Source organism: Chenopodium album, chromosome 20, assembly GCF_948465745.1.
Source record: "Chenopodium album chromosome 20, dcCheAlbu1.1, whole genome shotgun sequence".
NCBI classification, from domain to species: domain Eukaryota; kingdom Viridiplantae; phylum Streptophyta; class Magnoliopsida; order Caryophyllales; family Amaranthaceae; genus Chenopodium; species Chenopodium album.
In genome coordinates this window covers 30136472-30152577 of record NC_137853.1, presented here as the reverse complement: position 1 = coordinate 30152577, position 16106 = coordinate 30136472, and the positions used below count along the sequence as shown (strand labels likewise).

The 16106-nt window shown below is 38.6% G+C and overlaps 1 protein-coding gene and 1 non-coding gene across 2 annotated transcripts; both read left to right on the top strand.

Annotated features, from left to right (window-relative positions):
- Positions 1-7644: 7644 nt before the first annotated feature.
- On the top strand, positions 7645-13212 carry LOC145598417 (ubiquitin-conjugating enzyme E2 27-like). The gene is made up of 5 exons (XM_081654768.1): positions 7645-7932; positions 8597-8645; positions 12266-12425; positions 12635-12724; positions 12857-13212. Exons 1-5 carry the CDS (start codon positions 7758-7760, stop codon positions 12962-12964), a joined length of 582 nt encoding a protein of 193 aa, XP_081510894.1. The 5' UTR covers positions 7645-7757; the 3' UTR covers positions 12965-13212.
- LOC145599959 (small nucleolar RNA R38) lies at positions 9030-9115 on the top strand. Its single transcript, XR_014104200.1, has one exon. It is a non-coding gene; the product is annotated as a small nucleolar RNA R38 (small nucleolar RNA).
- Positions 13213-16106: the final 2894 nt, after the last annotated feature.

Sequence of the window (16106 nt, the reverse complement as noted above, 5' to 3'; positions counted from 1 at the left end):
AAATCAATCACACCCTCTTTTAGTTTATCAGAAAAAATTCAATCAATCTAATCTATCTATATAATCCTGTTCAATGGTAGAATTTTTTTTCTTTTTCTCTCTCTTGTAGCTGTAAACCTCCCAATGTAAACAAGGTAATGAAAGCGTAACCAGAATTGGGTTGCTATTTAATTTTAGTTTTAATTTCAATTTCAATTTTGTTTGCTTTGTTTTCTGCTTTGCTTTGAACAAGGGAATGGGAAGGAGGGCCACCTATGCCACATGGGGTGTGCGTCTCTACGCCAACTTCTGATTTTCAGCATGCGGCTCTCTTTTTCTTGCGTTGCACCTTCCTATCTCCTCTTAGGCCTATTTGCCTTGGGCTGTACAATTGCATATTTGCATTTCACTATCGAAAGTGGCGAATCTTAGCTAAAAATATTAGAGGGGTCGGGATTTGAATCTTTCATCTCTTGCTCAACACTAGTTAATATGCCATAATATTGTATAAGTAAAATAAGGTTATTAAATTACCATCCCGTAAAAAGAAAAAAAAAACTAATAATGTTTTGGGTAATTTTACTCATGACACGTGGGCAAATAAGAGGGCAACACGTGTCACCCGGAGATTAGTCCAAAATGGACCAACCCTTGCATGACACGTGGCACTCCAAGAAAATGGGAGAAAAGGCGGCCTTCAAGGGCCCAAATCCCGAGAAAGTCGCAATGCGACGCAGCCCACCAAAATTAGGTCACAGTGACCTAATTAAGAGCACACATCCCAATGACCCTATAAATAGGGTGATTCCCCCCAATTTAGAGGTACGTTTAATCATTTATTACAACCTCACACTCTCTCACATCAGAGAAACACCTAATCTCGGAATCAGAGAAGATCTCACCTTACTTTTCGCACCTTTTCATATTCTCCTACACATTCTAACTTGATCGTCGGAGGCGGAGCTCCCACCACCCGGAGTCTCCGTTGTTTTGCAGGTACAGGCGCCCACGGACCAGTCTTCGAGCCGTAACTCTCCCGAGGGACAAAAATACCCGAAACATTTGGCGCCGTCTGTGGGGAGAGTACCTCAAAGATGATTCAAGAGTCTGTACCAATTCCTGATCCCAAAGATCACCAACCGAATCATCAGCCGAAGGTCTTTACAGACCCGGATGATGACGACCCTCAGGTCGAAACGTATGTGGCCAAAGATGGGTCATTCATTTCTAGACGCGTCCGTCCCGGGGATAACCTGGAATGGGGCGACAGTCAGGCGGGTGCCAGTAACCCTCCTGTACAACCAAATGCCCAAGCGGCAGGATCAGCTCCCGTCACCCAGGATGAGCTCATGAAATTCATGAGTAGCTTCAAGGGTGAGATCAAGGATCTGATCAACAAAAACAAGGCTGGCTCTAGCAGGGGTCAGTCGGCTAAGAAAACTCCTCCAGCTGAGAGGAGGAAGCCGGTCAGGGACAGGCAGCCAACTCCACATCCAAAGGAGAAGATCGCGCGCAACACTTGACTGGTCTAAGATCCTTCTACCCCAACCGGGTCTGAAGAGATACATCCGGCAAGACCAGCCGGGTGGAAGCAAGAAATCAATCCCTGACGCTCGAGAAATAATCGAGCGCAAGAGAAACCAGCAGCTGTCTGAGTCTGCCTCTACCTCGAGCTTCCAAGACAGCTTCAAAGCCACGTCCGCAAGGAATACCCAATCCTTGCATGAGAGCCATACAGGCGGCAAGTCCGTCCATACTGGTCCTCAAGCTAGTCCCATATGCGCCTCAGATGCCATATGGGCAATATGGCCTTCAATATATGCAGCCGGCCCTCTATGGAAATCAGGCGGCATACAACAATGTTCAGCCCCTGGACTGGCAGCCCTGTTTGCTCAAACTTGGTGAACAACCTTCCGCGTTCACCAGGGAAATAACCAAGGCGGCGCAGCCGTCCAAGGTTAAGAATGTGTTGGTTGGTACTTATGATGGTACCACCAACCCTAAGGACCACCTCATGGCATACACCAACCTCATGTATTTACAGGGGTTTGATGATGTTGCGTGGTGTCGTTGCTTCCCGGCTACATTGAAGGGCATCGCCCAACAATGGTTTGGCAACTTGCCAGCCGGTTGTATAGACAGCTTCAAGAAGCTTGCTTTCTTGTTTGCGTCCAACTTCTCCATGAACAATTCTGCGTAGAAAACAAGTTTAGACTTGAGCACCATTGAGTAGGGGGAGAAGGAAGGACTCCGCTCTTACGTCAGACGGTTCAACCTGACCAAAATCCAAATTCAAGGGATGTCTGATGAAGTAGCTTTTACAGACTTCTTCAAGGGTCTGAAGGAAGGGTAAACTTTCAAGTTCGACCTCGTCAAAAAGAGGGTTTTCACCCTTCAACAGGCGCTGATGGAGGCGAAAAGCTTTACACAAGCAACCGACCTCTGCTCGCCCAGCAACCAGTCGGACTCCAAAAAGTATGACAAACAAAAAGATAATCGGTCTACTCAGCCGGCTATGAAACAAGAAGAGAGCAAAAAGAGAAAAGAAGTCGATCTGGGCGGTAAATGATTCTGACAAGCCGTCCTAGAAGAAAAAGAAAGAGTTTGAACCGTACGTCCCCAAGTACGAGTTAAACAAGGACTGAAACTCCATCCTCATGGAGATTAAGGACCGGCTGACTCTTGAGAAGCTGAATCCCATGAAGAGTTTCGTCCAATCACTGAACAAAAATAAATTATGTCAGTATCATGAGGAGGTTGAACATGATACTAACGACCGCTTCAATCTTCAGCGGGCGTTAAAACCGTCTGGTTGACAAAGGGATGTTGAAGTCCTACATCTCCAAGTCTAAAGGGACTAATAAGAAGAACCCGGGACAGTCGTCTAAGACCGCCCATCCTACTAGGGGTGTTCAAATCCGGGTACCCGACTTTTCGGGTACCCGAAAACCCGGGTACCCGGAGTTTCGGGTACTTGATAAGTTGTCCCATGTCCCGACCCGAATAATCTGTACCCGGGTTCCGGGTACCCAGATTATTCGGGTCGGGACATGGGTACCCGGATCTCTTTTTGTTTTTTTTTAATTAACTTTTACTTAATTTTACATATTAATACCTACTGTAATTTGATTTATTTTAATAAAAAAACCTGCTGCATTTTTTTTTGTAGAAATTCCAGATTTCCAGATTTTAGTGACTGACTATATTTACAACAAAAAAAAAAAAAAAAAAAAAAAAAAAACATGTTCTGCTAGAAATCCTGTAAAGTGTAAAACTTGTTCAAGTATTTCCAGAAATACTATTCTGTAAAATGTAGCCCTTGAAAACCTGCTACATTTTAGTATAAACCTGCTGTTTATAACCTGTTTTAACATATTAAACTACATGTTTTAACATATTAAAGTACCAGTAAAAGCTAAAGTTTAGGGGAAGTCTTTAGTTACATAATTAAAAACATACAAATTACAAAGTACAATAATATAACAAAGCCACAATGCAAATTAAAATGGGATTGGAGGTCGTGTTTCATTCACTTGTGAGATTCGAAACTTCAATTGTCTCATCAATAATAATCGTTAGTTGCTCCAAAACCAAGTCTTTAATTCCTACAAAACCAAATAATGCAAAAAAATAATTACATATCAAATATATTATGTATAACAAAGTAGTAAAATAAAGTAATAGATAAAGTTAATTAAATCACCTTCTTCCATACTTTCCAACTCAAGCAAGCTTTCCTCTATAGTAATAGGGACACTAGAACTACGCATCCAATCTTGGCCACAAACAAGAGCTTCTACCATTTTTGTGCTCAAAGAAGTGCGAAAGGAATCTAGAACACGTCCTCCCGTGCTAAAAGCGGACTCGGAAGCAACGGAAGAAACCGAAATAACAAGAATATCACGAGCCATAGTCATAAGTATTGGGTATGTTTTTCCTTGTCCACTCCACCATACCAAAATATCAAAATCTACATCACTAGGCTCTAATGTAATTTCCAATAAGCTCACCAAAATGACCAGCAACAGGACAAAAATTAATGATACTCTTATGTAATTTCCAATTATCATCAATGATGAGCAGTAAGACACATATATGACAAATTTTGACCTGATGTCCATGTATCTGTAGGACGACATACTCTAGAGGACAAATTATTGAAATAGTTCTTTAACTCTTTCCTTTTTTCAATAAAAAGACCATAACAATCCCTTGTAATTGTAGCATGAGAGGGAGGAAGAAATTCAGGACAAGCAACTTTACAAAACTGACGGAAACCTTCACGTTCAACAAAAGCAAAAGGCAGCTCATCTACAATCAACATCTTAGCAAGTGCTTTTCTAATCTCATCATAATTATATCTCCACAATTTAGGAACACTAATAGTCTGAACAGTCCCATCAGTATTAACATGTGTCCTAGACTCAAAATCTAAGATTGTTTGAGTTTTATCTTTGTAAAATGGAGCTTGTTTACACCTTTCAGTGTGTCGCTTCATGCCATTAGTTCCATTTTCAATTTTACAAATAATTTGTGTTCCACAAAAAACTCATTTAGCATGATTTTTATCATTTGCAAGCACTTGAAAGTGTTCCCAAGCATTAGAGGTTTTTTTCTTCTTACCTCCATTCTTAGGAAATTTTCACATTTGCTACCACTAAAAACACCACGCTTCACATTTGCTACCTGTTTAATTTTTTTTTTTTTTTTGTTTTTACTTTACTACCACCTAAAATAGAGTTTGTTAAAAATCACTACCAATTAACAGAACCGTTAAGGTTCCGTTAAGTGGGGCCCAATATTTCATTAAATGATAATTTAATTTTAAAAAAAATCCCCAGCCACCGAAACCACCCCCCCTACGCCGGTGAACCCCCAGACCACCACCACCGACACCACCGTAACCCCCAAACCCAGACCACCACCACCACCGTAACCCCCAAAACCCATACCAACACCACCGTAACCCCCTTTCCCCTTCCCTCCACCGGAAATCGGCCCCCCTCCCCTGATTCCCCCACCGAAATCGACCCCCTCCCCTTCTCCTACCCTTTTCGGCCATCCCTAACCCTAAACCACCACCCCAAAATCACCATAACCGAAACCCTAAAATTCGTTTAGGGTGGTGGTTTAGGGTTAGGGATGGCCGAAAAGGGTAGGGGAAGGGGAAGGGGGTCGATTTCGGTGGGGGAATCAGGGGAGGGGGGCCGATTTTCGGTGGAGGGAAGGGGAAAGGGGTTGGTTTTGGTTTGGGGTGGGGGTCGGAGATCAAGAACGGGGGAAGGGAAAGGGGGGATTGGCTGCGCATAGGGTGGGGGAAAGGGAGAGGGTGGGTTCGCGCGCCGGCGCCGGCAGGGGGAGGGGGGAGGGCAGTTGAGGGGAGGGGTGGCAGTGAGGAGGAGGGGTGGCTGCAAGGTGGTTGGAGGGGTGGCTAAACGGTGGAGTGGGCCCACTAACGAAAATAGTAACAGAATAAGGCATGTGGTAGTGATTTTTAACAAACTCTATTTTAGGTGGTAGTAAAGTAAAAAAAAAAAAATTTAAACAGGTAGCAAATGTGAAGCGTGGTGTTTTTAGTGGTAACAAATGTGAAAATTTCCTCCATTCTTTTCAGCTTTTGGTTTTTTCCCCGCTCTTTTCTTCTTAGGCCATGATTTTGGAGCCCCCTCCAAAACTTCTGCCTCATCACTATTATCAGATCTTTGGTTCCCAACTGTTTCATTTGAATTTATCGCCATCATGTCATCAGAATCTGACATTTTCTGGTCAAAAAACAAACACATATACATCAATTCAAGACAAATCAGTCCATACATGCTAATATACATAAAAAAACTTACAGATTATACAACCAGTCCATACATGTTAATATACAAGGAATATACTGCATATAGAAAGATTATAAGAGAAGCAAATAAAGATAGTGAGACAAATCCTAAGGCCATACATGTTAATAAAGATTATACAGCATGTTAATCTGGTGAGTGGTGACAAATCCTCACGCACATAGCAAATTCAAGACACATATCAACATTCAACAGTCAATTTTCCATGAAACAAACGCAAAACCATGAATTTGAGCACGAAATACACTACAAATTTTGTACAAACGCAATACCACGATAAATTGTTTCCACAATTAGCACGAAATACACTATCAATTAGCACGAAATACACTATCAATTGGATTACCACAAATTACAACGAAATTAAACTCGCATGAGAATAGAAATTACCTGAGATTGAAGGCTTAAACTCCCTTGAACTCGAGTGAACATGAGAGAAGGAAAGTAGATCTAAGAGAGAGGGAGAAAGAGGAAGAGAGAGCAGCGGAGAGAGAGAGAGAGAGAGAGAGAGGCGAATTTTTTTTAGCCCTAATCCGTGAACTGGTAGAGTGGAAATGTGGAATCAGTAATATGGGCTGGCGTGAGGGAATAATGGGGGCAATTTTTTTTTTTTCTATTTATTATCGGGTATTTGGGTACCCGATAATAATAAAATCCGCCCCATGTCCCGACCCGGATAGAAGGCCATTTTCCCGGGTTGGGAACCCGACCCGGAAAAACAACTTTTTCGCCAAAAATTCCCACCGGGTATTTTCCGGGTCGTCTGGAAATCGGGTCGGGACATCCGGGTCGGGTTTTTTTGAACACCCCTACATCCTACTAGTAGTTCGGACACTGACAAAGAGCTGGTCTACACCATAGCAAGCGGGTTCTCAGGTGGTGGCCCGACCATCCGGGGCACCAAGGACCATCTGAAAAAGATGGCCAAAGCTGCTGATGAAGAGCAAGCGTCTGACAACGGTACCTTCCCAGACATCCTTATTACTGAGAAGGGCCGGGGCAGCGTCCGCCGTCCGCATGACAACTCAATTGTAACCAACTAGTTGGACGGATCCTTATAAACACCGGTAGCTCCTCAGACATCATCAGCTACAAGTGCTTGTAAAAGCTCAAGTACAAGCCCAGGAGCATGCACCTGGTAACCCATCCCCTAGTTGGTTTTGGGGGTGGAATGGTGTACCCAGTTGACAGGATTGACTTACCTATCAGGCTAAGAGACTTGATTGAGGTGATAAATTTATTACATTCGACATTCATAAATAACCTGCATACTAATAAAATACACGTCAGTTGTAGTGACAAATGACATCTCCTTCTGTTTTTTTTTTGGATAAATATTACTTCCTCCGTTCTTTTTTTATTGCACCATAGGGGTTGGGCACAAGTTTTTTGGTAGTGGAAAAAAGAAGAGAGAGAAAGGTAAAAATACAAGATAGCCCTTGTGATGGTATACATAAACTAGAAGATCAAGGGTTGAAAAGTAAGGGTATATTTGGTTTTTTTTAGTGTGAACACATTTTTTTTTCCTAAAATAGAAATGGTGCAATATTTGTGATACTTCCTTAAAAGACAAGTGGTGCAATATTTAAAAAACGGAGGAAGTATTATACTTTTGCTTTGACTTCTGTATATAGACTATGACAACATAATTTCTATATATTTGATGCGTATGTTTTATCAAAAAAATTTGTTAGATATAATTACTAGTAATTTTTGTAAATTAGACTTATCGTGTGCAAACTATGCATGACACGGGACCTAAACTAGTACATCATATAAACAAGACATGGTGTAATGTAATTTTCAGGTATCAAATCAAACCTTTCACTGTACTCTTCTTACTAGGGTTTCTTCTTCCCTCCTTTTTTTGTTCATCATACCCAAAATTTCTTCACCAAAACCCTAAAAATCGAAATTCTCTGAACATCAAAAATGGTGGATTTTGCTAGAGTTCAGAAAGAGCTTCAAGAATGCAATAAAGATGTCAATTCTGGCGTTAGCGTGAAGCCAAAAGCTGATTCTCTCTCTCATCTCATTGGTACTATTCCTGGTCCTGTTGATTCTCCTTACGAAGGTGGTACCTTCTTAATCGACGTCGTTTTACCTGGTAATTTCATTTCTATTTACTTTCCAATTTAAGTTGTTGGATTTTCATTTTATTTGATGGTTTTGATGTTTAAATTGTGTCAATTGGTGGTAATTAATGTTTAATTTTTCCTTATGATTTCTATTTTAGCTTCGGTTTTCTTTGTTATTGATTTGCTAACAATTGCATTGTCATTTGTTGAATTTTGTTGAATTGAAGTGAAGTTTTTGTTTCATACATTTGATTGCTCCTGTAACTTCGAATTTTGTACTTTTGTTTTATTAGTTAGAATAATTATGTAAAATCTTGCTGAGTTTGGGGAATTCTGTGTGAAATCATCCTGAGTAAGGAAGGAGGATGCCGAATCACTGTATTTTCTGTTTGCAATCAAGAACTTTCTTTCCTGTATTATATGATTCTTTTTAAGGTCATTAAGTAAATAATGAAGAGGATGAGTTTTGTAGTTATTTTTTATTAGTTTCCAATTAAAATTGTATATTTTTAAATGTGGTTGTTATATCATCTTTATCTATCGCCTTTCTTTGATGGACGGATAATCTGTTGCTTTCCCTCATCCCTCCCTGTTAAATTATTTGTCTCATAAGGTATGCGAAACGATATTGGTTTACTTGACTGATAGACTGATAGTAGCAGTGCTGCTTTCCATTTTGATTTTTAATCGCAGATGGATACCCTTTTGAGCCACCTAAGATGAAATTCCTGACAAAAGTTTGGTAAGACATTTCTGTGCAGCCTTTTCACTTGTTGATTCATCTTGCTTTGTTTTGTTGAATTGCTGCATTGTCCAATAATGGCAAGAGTATTTAATATGGGGGGCAAATTCACATTTATCATTATTTGCGAAGTAGTCACATGTTTGGAAGTGGGATATATTGCATTAATCTGAAATTGTTAGCTTAAGTTGGTTTTTGTGTGATGAATGGGGTTCAAAATTTTCTAATGATGAATTTAGTTGGCTTGTTGTGCCAGTGCAATTATAAATACTCTTGTCTGATTTCTAAAATTTCTGTTAGTTAGACTTGGTGTTTGTATGATTGTATTCAATGCTATAAAATACCATGACATTATTCTGCTTATGGTGGTCATTTGGCAGTGTATTTTACATATGATGAGAAAAATTAGAATTATCACAGTTATCCCTGTCTGATGTGTCTGTGCTGATCCTTTGTGCTCTGATGCATATGCACTGCCAAATGAAAGTGTATTACCATTTTTAACTTTTAAGGCTCTAGGATAATTTATTTACAATTTGTCTTTGTCTAATTTTCTGTTTGAGGAATTTCCAAACCTGATATGTGTAGCTTTTAAATGTAGATTCATTTGTGGTAATTAAATTTTTGGGAATTAAGTTCTGGTCTTATCGTAACATCTTAGTGTGCTGCTGTACAAGTGATTTAGCTGTTCATTTTTGAGGCTAATATCCATTAGGATAGAAATTCTAAGGGGGTGCAAAAGAGAGGTCATCAAACCTCTAATGTGAGTGTTTGGTTAAGAGAAGATTTATGGAGAATTTCGAGTCCTAAAAGCTAATTTTGGAAAAAGCTAGTGATGGGAGCTTTTTGGTAAGAGAGGTCTGTGCTAGTTGAGGATAAATGACTAATTTTGATCAAACTAATAAGAAATTATCCATACACAATAAAGTAGCTATTTAACCTGTATTTACCCAACACTTTTACAAGCTAGTCAAACCAGCTCATACAATCAGCTAGTTAAACCTGCTCATACAAACAACAAATAACTAACCTCTTGTTGCCAAACAGGGCCTAAAACTTCCTACTGCTAAGACATATGTGGATTTAATCTCTTTTCCTTCCTTTGGTCATATGTGCAGTTCGTACTCTTGGTAGGGAAGATTTGTGTTTAGCATGTGTTCCCCTTTACATATTCTCACCCTTCTTTCCAAACCGTTCCAATCTTGGGATAATTCTTTGGGAAAGGACATCTGATTTTGATTTTCGGAGGCACCCATCAAACTTAAAGTGGAATATTTAACAATTCATGGAGTCTGGTTACTATTTGGAGTATAATCTTGCATACAAGCTGAAAAATGGCTTACACTTTGATAATTGGTGCTCGGTAATAAAGTGTCATTGTGTTAGTTGGAAGGCTTGAATGAGGTCCTTAAAATTATGCAAGAGTACAGATATGCATTTTCATGAATGCAAACCTTTAGCCATCCTCATCGCAATGACTTTTCTATGGCAGCACCCTAAACTGTAAACTAAAATAGCTTATATGCCAATGAAAATTCAACATAGATAACCATGTTAAGGATGACAGAGTGATCAAATCTGCCAAATTGATTTATAATCTTAATCAATACTACAATGGAAATACAACTTCATTGCTTATTTCCATGTCCCCCTCAAAGCAGTTTGATGTTAAAGACCAATGCAAAATTCATATTAAAGCAAAAACACCTATTTAATCTACTAGTGTTGTTTGAAGGAGCACCAAAAATTTAACCTAATGAAATTTCTAACGCATGTCAATAGCACAGCAAATGCTAAAGGTCCCAAAGAGCTTCACAAAGAGCCAAAAGGAGGTTCAGAAGTCTAATTAATTCTATAGAAATCCATTATTTCTTATATCCAATTGCCATTCAAAGCAATTCGACATAGAGATAGAATTAATGGAAGGGAAAACTAAAAATATTTGAACGAAGGCCAAAAAATTTACCTGTTGTTACATTGCTTGCTGATAGGCGGAAAGCCACAGCTACTATAATTCGTAATTAAATCAAATCAATTTCTGCTTGATGAGAGTGATGACTGTAAGAGAAAAAGTAAGAGGGAGCTTGTTGATTGCAAAGACATCCTAGTCAACCTCCCTTGTACTCTTCTTTTCTCTGAACATGGCAGAAACTTTCAAGTAACGACCATGATGTGATTATCTGCCCACAACAATTTTTTTTAATTTTTTTATTTTGGCATTTGCTTGGTTGTCGTAGGGATTGTCAAGGATCACAAAATGCTTCTACTACAACTGTAAATAAAATTGAATCATACACATTCTAGTTGCAAGAATATTTCCCATCATATATATTTCAAAGCTTTGTTACTACTGCGCTCTTTTTCAATAATAAGAAACAAAAATCAATGTCGAGAAAACAAAGTCAATGCAACAACTTTTTATTTAAAGCCTCTTCATCAGAAATGTCTACAAATCAATATCTACGGAGTCTTTTAATTTTATCAGAAATTATGCATGCATAATAGATAAAAGTGGAGTGAGAAAGTACCTTTTTAAGTGGTAACGTCTAACTTGAAAACTTCAAAGAAAAGTGGACAATATTCCTGTCATCTTCTGCAGTCAAGAATTGACGGAATTAAAAATAAAAATTAAATAAATGGTGATTCCATATCAAACTCTAAATTTCATATCATTCCAAACAAAATAACTGGATTATTACCTGTTTTGGCATGTCTGTACTTTATAAATAAGGAAAAAGACAAGGAGGATGGTAAGGGAGAGAGAGAAGAGGTATTGTCTGGAAGAAAATGGAGGAACTAATGGAGGAAGTAGCAGCAGAATTAGAAATAGTGGGGAGGGGACGCAGTGCTTAACTGATAATGTTCATAAGCTGCAATGAATTTCATGATTTATTTCAATATAATTTACTGTAGTAGTGAACAGTGTGAGTTAGGCACTTTTAAGGGTTAGAGATATTTGCAAAAGCCATAGCATCCAAATACCTTTACCCTCATGATTTTCGTTTGGATGTCTGAGGTTTCATAGGAGGGTGGAAGTTTAAGTGTTCAGGTGATTATTTTGTCTAAACATGCACTGATAATAACTTTGCAAGTCTGAAGGTCTACCATGCTCAGTGAGTCAGTGTGTTTCTTATACATTGTTGAAGTGGTATGACAGGATGTGAAATGGTCTTTTTCTCGTGGTATTTGGATATATCTACCTCCATATGAGAGCGTTTCTAGATAAGATATGTTGGCTCTTAGGCAGCTTGCTTTTCTTCTGATTTTGTGGTTTTCTTTCTGAGCTGAATGGGAGAAATTTCTGTAACATGTGATGAGATTGTGGCTTAATTTGGGTGTTTCACTTTGGTCTCCTGGCTTGAGCCTTATCAGGGCTATATATGTGATCAATGTCTAGTGCAGTGGTCATGCAATTGTGAATTGTGCACTTTCCCTTTCACTTTTTTTTTTTTTTTTTTTTTTTTTTTTGGGTTGGGGGGGGGGGGGGGGGGGGGGGGGGAGGGGGGGGTTGGGTTATACTTCTTTCATTATTGGAAGTGTTTATATGTATTAAAAAGTAAAATTATGCGCAAATCCCAGGAGATTACAAGCTTAATGTGTATTCATGCGTTATATTGAAGGCATCCTAATATCAGCAGTCAGAGTGGGGCTATCTGCTTGGATATCTTGAAAGACCAGTGGAGTCCTGCTCTTACTTTGAAGACAGCACTTGTCTCCATACAAGCACTACTTTCTGCACCAGAACCAGATGACCCTCAGGATGCTGTCGTTGCTCAACAGGTTGCTTTGCTGCTAAGTTGCATTTTTTTTTTTTTTTTAAATTTGATTTTCTCAAGTTTCAACTTACAAGACCATCTCCTTGCTTCCCCTTCTGTGCTTTGGGGAAGGGAATTTGGGTGGTTTTACTTTTAATTGCCAATAGCTAACTAGTTAATTCCATGGGACATGCATATCATCATATTGTTTAATTCATGTGGTGCACCATGCAGTACCTTCGGGATTACCAGACCTTCGTAGGCACTGCTCGTTATTGGACTGAAGCTTTTGCCAAGGCATCTTCCCATGGGATTGAGGAGAAGGTAGATAAATCACCCTTCTTAGTAGAGCCTCTAAGACCTTTCATTTATTTGATCTCTTTGTCAGTATGTCATTGAATGAACCACATATTTGTCCAAATATATGATGTCATAGGGAAGTTGAATATCATGCAGGTACAGAGGCTAGCTGAAATGGGCTTTCCTGAAGCATTGGTGAGGAGTACTTTGGAAGTTGTTGGTGGGGATGAAACTCTTGCCCTTGAAAAGCTTTGCTCGAGCTAGATTCATTGCTGAATTCTCTTTTTGCTGCAAAAGCACTGTTTGAAGGTCTTGATTAAGCTAAATATGAACTGCTTGTCGATTATAGTGCTTGTATATCTACTCCCATCTATAGTCAACTCCTTGCTGAAATTTATATTCTGCTATTTTGTTGCTATTGATGCTAAGCTCCATCTCATGTAAAAGGAGTTACAAATCCTAGTTGTTGAATATAATTGCTTAAAGAATGAATGAGTAAGTCCGTTGGATTATCTGCATTCTATTTCTGCCTTTCTTTTATTTTGTGTTTGCGCACTGTTTACTTTCCTTTATGTGTTTACTACATAAGAACTATTGAAGGTGTAAACAAAAAGTAGAGACAGAACGAAGAGAATATTAGAGACGGCCCAGTTTACCTTTCACCTGTTCTGGCATTTACTGTCTCAACCCCCCCCCCCCCCCCCCCCTCTCCCTCCCCCCTGTCTCTTTTCTAGAATCTGTATGGCTTGTCTATGTGAAATTGCACGTATAGTACTTCGTATATAATTTGAAGATCTATGTCTTTGATTCTGTAACTTTGTTTGAAGTATTGCACTGCTGGGCCAGTTTGGGACAAGATTAATTCTATTGATTGCTTGGACTACATTATAGGTATGGTATATGGTTATGTTTTTAAAGATAGTCTTCAATGGTTTGAGAATCGGTAACTCTTTTTGTTTGGAAAGGGTATTTGGGGTGGTTTGCTTGGGGGGTAACGATTGCATAGAAGACTATTACATCAACTCAATGGAAAACACATGTTTGCTATATATTGATATAATATCAAGCTTTTCGAAGTTCTGGTTTGTCGTTGAAGGAGGAGTCTCAGAATAATGGGGGAAATAACACAAGTGCTGGTTATCGTAATACACATGCAAGTGAGATGGAAATAGGCTTCGAGTGTAAATGTAAAATGTGGACGTATGGGGTGAAGGATAGAAGGTGAGCAGCAGATTTTATTAATCGTGATTGAATTTGTGTTTTGTGATTTTTTATTTGGGGGGTGGGTTTGGGGGAGGGGGGGGGGGGGGGGGGTAACACAGTCAGTGACTAAAATCAAAGGGAGGACAAGCACATTCTTTAGCGTGAAAAGACTTCTCTTTGAGGATAATGGCTGTCAGATAACTCAGCTTGGATAATATTGAGGATCCACCGTAATTGGAGTTTGATAATTGTTCCAAAGTAAGTATTCAGTTTTTTAATTCTGATTTTACACAGTTTGCTTATTTATTGAAAGTAGATATGCTATCCATACTTCTTGTGTTCTGGTGTTTATAGTTGTGATGATCTTGGGATATGCTTAAAGTTTGTGTCATACATTCCAAGTTCTTGGCTACCATTTTTAATTGTTCAAGTCTTTGGTTGTGGTTTTCAATTTCTCTGCGTTGAGGTTATGAGCATACTTTTTATTATTATTTTTTTGGTCACCTAAATGAGTTTAAAGTAAAGTATTGTCTGGAAAAGGGTAACAACTAACAAGTTACAAGTGTGGTCTGATATATTTTGTAGTCTTCTGTAGGTTTGACATGAATTTTGAACTTCTTATTGTATCGTTTGAGATCTAAACTAGGTATCACCGTATCAGTGTCGTCCTTTCTTATGCATGCGAAATTGCTTACCAATTTTTTATGGTGCACAGTGAAGAATGTTATGCTGTTTGAGCGACTATGACGTAGTTATGCACTTTAGATTGTTGCTATATCTTGGTTCAGTGGCACGTCTCTTTATTCATTAAGTGCTTCGTGAAAGTTTAATTAATTGGTGTGACTAATACACTTCCTTTTCACAGATGTGTTTGGTTCAACTTACAAGCTTTCACAAAGTCTCCAGATGTCTATTATGGACTTTTTACCAAGTTACCAAAAGATTGCTCAGAGGTTATCACTAGAAGATTGAAAAATACATTGAAGATATTGATAGTTCTGGTTTTTTCTTTCTTGCACAATGAAAAGTGCAACCTTGAAGCTAGAGAGGTTTATCCACCTTCCATTTTCTTGTTTCTTATTTAGATTTAGTTGCTACTATCGTCCGTATGAGCATTTTTGACTAAATTTTTATGTCGTAGAATATTCTCTTTTTGAGTTTGTGTGGAAAAAAAAGCTATCGTGGTGCTCAAAATTTCTCTTATTCTTACCATTCTTATTTTAGCCTATATGGATGGCATCATTGCATCATAGATGTGAATGGTCAGGTAGAGCAACTATGTGATTAGAATATACTATTCACCTATTTTATGGTATATTATCCTCACACTATCGCTTGTGATTATATTTTACTTTGTCACGTAAGAATTTGTTAGATTTCTATCAAATACTTCCGAACTATAAGTCTTATATTTTAAATTAATAAATTAAAAAAAAATACTTCGTTAATGGTATAGGATGTGTATTGGCAAGTGTAAAACTCTAAATGTAATGACTAAGCGTTATCGCTCATAACGGAGTATGGTTTGATCAATGATAGTAGAAAAGTGTTGATCTTTTGTGTCAGAATTTGGCATGAATGATGGGACTAAAACATTAACAATCCCATTTGCATGCCCCCGGTTTACAATAATTTTATTGTACATCGAACATTTTACGAAAAGTTACTCTTTTTCGTACAAAAGTGACCCTTTTTCTTTATAAAAATGACCCTTTTTCTAACAAAAGTGACCCCTTTTTTTCACAAAGTGACCCCTTTTTTCACAAAAGTGACCCTTTTTTTTCATAAAAGTGACCCTTTTTTCACAAAAGAAATTAAGCTATATATGTAAAACAAAGTATCAAAATCAACAAAAATAAACACAAAATTAAAGATAACAATGTATAATCTATGTGCAAAGAAAAGGAATGGCATTCAGAATGCTACGTCTATAAGCAATTGATTCGTTCACATGGATCATCTTGGAAGAAATTCATGCACAAAAACCATTGGGATGAACATAAAGGATTGGCTAAATTTGAAGCATCCTCGGTGAGAACAGGGATGAAAGCCTAGCATGAGGGGATGAAATCCGTTCGAAGGAGGTTTGGATTAACGATCGGAATTGACAACAGCGGGGAGGTTTGGGGGTTATTGAGAGATTGGAGGAAGGTTTTTGGTTGGAGAGGGGGGTTTTTTGGTGGTGATGGCGGAGGTAAAGGGG